The sequence below is a fragment of the Lygodium microphyllum genome, chromosome 22 (genome assembly GCF_053477565.2).
Source record: "Lygodium microphyllum isolate KBCC chromosome 22, Lygodium_microphyllum_v1.1.10, whole genome shotgun sequence".
NCBI classification, from domain to species: Eukaryota; Viridiplantae; Streptophyta; class Polypodiopsida; order Schizaeales; family Lygodiaceae; genus Lygodium; species Lygodium microphyllum.
The window spans coordinates 35,033,160-35,039,159 of NC_141156.1; the positions used below are offsets into that span (position 1 = coordinate 35,033,160).

General features: G+C 44.1%; 1 protein-coding gene across 2 annotated transcripts in view; it reads right to left on the bottom strand.

The window, feature by feature from the left end:
- LOC148017019 (radial spoke protein 14-like) overlaps window positions 1-3,992 on the bottom strand; it is a 138,707-nt gene extending 134,715 nt beyond the window's left edge. For both annotated transcript variants that reach the window (XM_087662414.1, XM_087662413.1), the window contains exon 1: window positions 3,221-3,992. In XM_087662414.1, the coding sequence (XP_087518540.1) occupies window positions 3,221-3,559 (339 nt within the window). In that variant the 5' untranslated portion in view covers window positions 3,560-3,992. The remainder of the gene's footprint in view (window positions 1-3,220) is intronic.
- Between the last annotated feature and the right edge of the window lie 2,008 nt (window positions 3,993-6,000).

Below are 6,000 nucleotides of genomic sequence, written 5' to 3' on the forward strand. Positions count from 1 at the left end.
ACTCGGCTCTTTTGCAGCAGAAGTTTGACATGATGGATCTTGGGATCCTTCACTTTTTTCTTGGATTGGAGATTTATCAAATGGCACAATGCATTTTTATTTCACAGCATAGGTATATCTCTGAGATTCCTTCGGAGTTTCGTATGGCTAAGTGTCGACCTATTTCTTGCCCCATGGACCCTGAGTCCAAGCTTGTGGCAGATAATGTTCCCCTTCTAGATGCTACCCGTTACAAGTGCCTTGTTGGCTCTCTTATCTGGCTTATCCACACTCGACCGAATATTTCTTTTGTGATAGCTTTGTTGTCTTCTTTCATGGCGACTCCTACAGAGGATCACTGGTGGGCAACCTTGCGTGTTCTTCGGTATTTGCAAGGGACTCGATCCTACAGGATCATGTATGGAGAGGGGGTTACTCTTTCTAGATGGAGTGACTCGGATTGGGCAGGTGATGTGGATTCACGATGATTCACTGCACATTATGCTTTCTCCCTTGGCTCGAAAGCTATCTCTTAGAGCAGCAAGAAGCAACCTACTATGGCTCTTTCTTCTAAAGAGGCTAAGTATCGTTTTATATTCGACCGCTATGGAGGCAATTTGGCTCTGTCGCATGTTGCCAGGGATTGGCTTTCCACAGACAAGACATATGGAAGGCATGGACAACCAAAGTGCCCCCTCTCTAGCTAAGAACCCTCTGTTTCATGCTCGCACAAAGCCCATTGAGGTTCAATTCCACTATGTTCGAGAGCGGATCGTGGATTCGGAGCTGGCAATGGTCTGTTATCCCACAGAGGACAATGCAACTGATCTCTTCACGAAGACTTTGCCCAAGGTTTCTTTGCTTCATCATATGAGATTGTTAGGTCTTCAGACCCTCCCAAGATCTCAGAGGGGATATTAGCCTGCCTTATTTAGCATGTTAGTTTGTCATCTCCTGATTGTAAGCTCTTGTCAGAGTCTAGCAAGAGACAGAGGAGCTCTATCAGTTTATTTAGGATGTGTGTTTGGTTGCATTTCTTTCTAGAGTGGCCAATAGCCCTTTTAGGGCGATTTTTGTGCAAGTCGGCCCATTTTTGGGGCCCAATTGGCCAATTTTGCTAGCAGTCAACAAGTTGGCCAGCTTTGGGGAGATGGGGCTATATATAGCTAATCCCCAATCATTCTTCACTCACTTACTTTTGCAGGTTATAGCACACCTTGCTTCCGTTCCTCTCCGACATTGGTGCTACCACTCATTTCAGCCTGATTTGGTGCTCTCACTAATGCTCCAAGCTACTGCATAGACTAATCAATCCACATCTTTGTATTCAGCATACATTTCAATCAATGCAGTATTTCTTTATTCTCTACTTTCTCTCTTTGTGTTCGTGTTCCTTCTTCCATTGCACACTCTCACACTTACAAGTTACAAATTTCTTCAGTGCTAGCTACAAGGCTAACGAGCCAAACACTACCACTATAGTAGCACTAACACACCATCCACAAGTTAAAGGGTCACAGCAAATTAGGCAATTACAATGTGCAAATAGTGCTCCCTTTCTTGTCAGTGCAATGATTGGTCTTTGATGCATGTGGGTTTTCTATTTGATTGACAATGGTAGAGGGTAGATCCGAGAGTATGCTTGTTGGCACCACAATCTTCTACTTGTAAACCAACATTGCTTTCTTTGTTTTCAACATCGTGGTTTCCTTGGGTGGATTAATCAATTGTGCTTTCTAAGTCTTTGGTTATCTCTTTTGTATATTGAGGTTGCTTTTTCCGAAGTAGGAGTTGGAAGCTATGGTACCATAGGAGAAGTTAACTTTAAAGGCCTTGGTAGCCAAATCCATCTATTTCTTTCATAGCTGTGTTAAGCATGCAAGAAAGCCTTAGGCACCCATCACAGCTTCAATTGAGCTTTTTCCGAGATAGGAGTTGGAAGCTATGGTACCGTAGGAGAAGTTAACTTTAAAGGCCATGATAGTCAAATCCATCTATTTCTTTCATAACTATGAAAAGCATGCAAGAGGGCCTTAAGCACCCATTACAGCTTCAAACACCTTATCTTCGAGTCTCAACAAATCCAAGCCATCACTAGTGGCTCACCATTGGAAACAGGTACCTCCTCTCAGCAAGCTTGTTGTCTTGGATCACCCCATTACAAATATCCTTGCCTTGAGTTCTAGTGATTTCTATGGATAAAGTTGGGATCATATAGATCAAGTAGAGGATGATTGAGAGATGGTTTTGTACACAATAGGACACCTAGAGTCCTTATGATTGTAAGCATTAGCGTATTTAATTGGTTTCATTTTTATTTTCATTTTCATTGTTGTTCTCGAATTGAGACAACATGGTCAAAGATACTCATTTCCTTGTCCCATAGGCCACTCTGGCTCTTTTGGAGACACAAATGCATCCATCTAAAATCAGGGAACCACCCGGCTGCAGCAACAGGACTGCAACGGGGCTCCTGTGGAGAACAGGACAGACACGCGCAGATGAACCGGGGCGCACGGTAACGGGGCAGACACCGGTGAGGCTTCAACGCGGCTGCAGCAGTCCTGCACGTTGACGCAGAGCAGTCGACCACAAACGGAGTTCTCTGCACAGGGCAAACGTCGACGGGGCAGGCGTCAAAGGGTCAGGCACAGGCCAGGCGTCGAGGGGGCAGATTTGAAGGGCGCTGCTCGCTGGCGCAGAACCAGCGACCAGCGGCGGATCTGGCGAGCAGATGTCGGGCGTCAACGGAGCCGTGCGATAGAGGGCGCAGGTTAGGGCGACGGCAGGGGGCACAATTCACAGGCTAAACGGGCGAGGGTAGCAGGTCGCACAGGACTGGGCGACGTCAGGGGCCGTTCTCTCTCTCTCTCTCTCTCTCTCTCTCTCTCTCTCTCTCTCTCTCTCTCTGTGTGTGTGTGTGTGTGTGCACGTTCTGTGCGCCTGCAGATCCAGGCTATCGCAGGTCGGCCACCACACATGCGCCTGCAGAAGCACACGAAAAACACAGCGTGGAGGGGCAGGGGCCGAATCCTGGTTGACGCGCTGCCCTAGACACGCAGAAGGTGCGGGGAAAATCGCCGCAGCAGGAACGTCCCGTCACAGCCAGTTTCGCCATCGCTCCTCGCCATCGTTCCGCCAACTCTCTCTCTCTCTCTCTCTCTCTCTCTCTCTCTCTCTCTCTCTCTCTCTCTCTCTCAATGTATATATAAACTTCAAGCACATCCTTGAGTGTACTTACAACTTTAGGAGCCATAAGGTTGCCATAAGCACTGGTGATGGTAGAGAGAACTTGAGGTTTCATGCAAGGGCGTGATTGGTGCCGTACGATCTGATGGGAGTAGTTGAACCAGTTCATATAGTTGTTGACATGATGAAGAAAAGGATCACATTGCAAAAGCTTGCTCGTCTGCTCCCAATGAGAATGCTCCTCTTCAATCACATTCTGTTTCTCTAAACTCGCTTTCATCCAATTCATCAAATCATTCAGAGCGGCTAAATCTGAACCTGTCTGTGCTTGCTGCCTGGGCTGGTCGAGCACAGAATCTGATGGACTAGATGGTTGGCTTGCTTCTACCATCCTTCAGATCGATCAGTCTATGTGATGGTAGGTTATAAGGGACAAGTCCTTTGTCTAAGTAGCAGGTTGTGCAAGCGGGAAGTCTTCTTTATGGGTAGTACTTTGATGACCCTTCTGCCTGTCCCAAATTCAATATCCTTACATCATTCACCAGCCATCCCATGATATATATCCTTCACAAGGCATTCCATAATCTGTTCCTTTGAGCAGCCCATAGTCTATATCCGTTTACCGGCCTTTCCATTTTCATCCTTCTTGCACGCTGCTCGAACCGAAGGGGTTATGGCAACAACCCACATTGGAAGAACTGAACTCGAAAATATCTCTGAAGGGTATATCAAAGGGCGAAGAAAGGAGTGATCATCATCATTTCTTTAGAATTGAAAGAAAAAGATACAAGCGGGTGCGGGGAGGGAGGGAGCGAGACAGAGAACCCGAGATTCAAATTGGCATATAATTATGCAACCGACAGCATGGAGTATAAATATTTTTTATCATTTACTAGATATTATTGAAATGTTTAATTCACATTAAAATATATTTTAAGAAAGGCATTTTCATGGTGGTCATGCTCTCCAAAGGCATTGGGAAAGAGATTGCATATGAAAAGCTATTGGATTGTCACTTACCACTGATGACTCTACTTACACATTTGGAATGTGCACATTATCATGATGGAGACTTTCCACTTATGGAAGGAGAGCTTTAAAGTTCATCCTTTCACAATAGAGCTCTCCTTTTTTGGTAAACTACCAAGTTGGGGAATAGGATACAACTAAGCAAGATAGTGCTCAAACCAAGACAATCCCCATAGCATCCAACACTCTAGTTCAGATTATTCATTGACAAACTTTTAGAGGAGACTAGAGAAGATTCTTAGCCCCATAACGATCTTGCTGTCTACATAGCTTATGGCACATAGGAGTGTGGAGATAGTTGGTCAATGGAGGCCCAATTACTTATTCAAGATAGAGGGTGGCTAAAGAGACTTTAGAGACACTACATTTTTGGGAACCCCCCCACATGCTTACGAAGTATGGAGAAAGAGCCCCAAATCAATCTTCCATGGTGCTCATTGTGAAGCTAAAAGAGAGAAGGAAAACAACCATTACCAAAGACTAGCACACAAGCAAAAACTCCAATCCACTCAAAGCACAAGACACCTCAAGGCAAAAGAGGTATAGAATAAGGCTAATGCTTGTAGAGCAAAATACTTGCATACAACTCTTGGACCTCTAGTAACTCAAAAGCACAGTATAGCATCAAAAGTTTTATGGCCAACACTTCACAATACACAATGTATAGAGAATGTGCCCACTTAAATTTGTTCTTTGAGAAACTTGATCACCCTCACACCAATAGGATAATTTCTACGCACAGATAACACATCAAGGACTATAAACACAAAAGTACTCTCAACATCAAGGGATACCAAGCTTTCCACCTATTAGGGGTTCAAGGTTGCCTAGTCGCCTACATCTACTTATACACTATACCCATATACACTTGTACATTGTAGGTGACAAGCACCCATCACTGTCACTTCATTCTTTATTCTTTTAGTAGCAATAGAATAAGGGGAGGCATGTCGTAGATTGTGACTATTGGAGTTCCCACATACAGATCTCTCTCTTCTTTGCTCAAACCTCCATAGCTCTTGCTTCTACTCGTGCTTCCACTTCCGCTCCATCTTTCAACTGGTATCAGAGTGGGTATTTGAGGAGAGTCATCAATCATTTGCTTCGGCCCGTAAAGAAGTTGCATTCCCTATTTTCATGGTAGCCATTGCTTCATTTTTCCAAGGTATGCATTGACCTTCTCCATTCATTGGCTTGCTCTAGCTTGTTCCCAACCTGTAAAGGAGCTTCCCCAAGACCCTCTCAATCTCTCCAAGTGAGCTTTGATCTCAAGAACATCAATCAAAGAATAGTAGTAGACTAGGTGAATTGCGCCTAATCTACTATCCCCTTTCATGGCCTAGATAATCACTCATAGCCCTTGATTGGGCTCTTGGACACTCAACAAACCTCTTGGTATTGCTCCCCAACATCAAAGACTTGATTAGAGCTTCATTTTGAGTGGCATTGGTTGGATGTTGATCTATTGTTTGAAACAATCTGCTATATACTATGGTGGACGATGCCCATTGGACTCCATAGTGTTTATGTAATGCTTATGGGATGCTATCTCTATGCCCGAATGTTATAGGATGCTTTGATGTTCATTTTGGATTGCTTTGAGCTTATTTAGCTTAGTTTTAGCAGGGTATATTGATGTAATACAATTTGGACAACAAGCATATAATAGTGGAGCTTTATGCTTTGAATGAACATAATACATTTAGAGATTATACATGCTTATGTGGATGCTTGGCATTAACGTATGTGCTTGGATATGCTTATGATGTGATTTGAGCTTCATTTTACGTATTTGGGCATTGG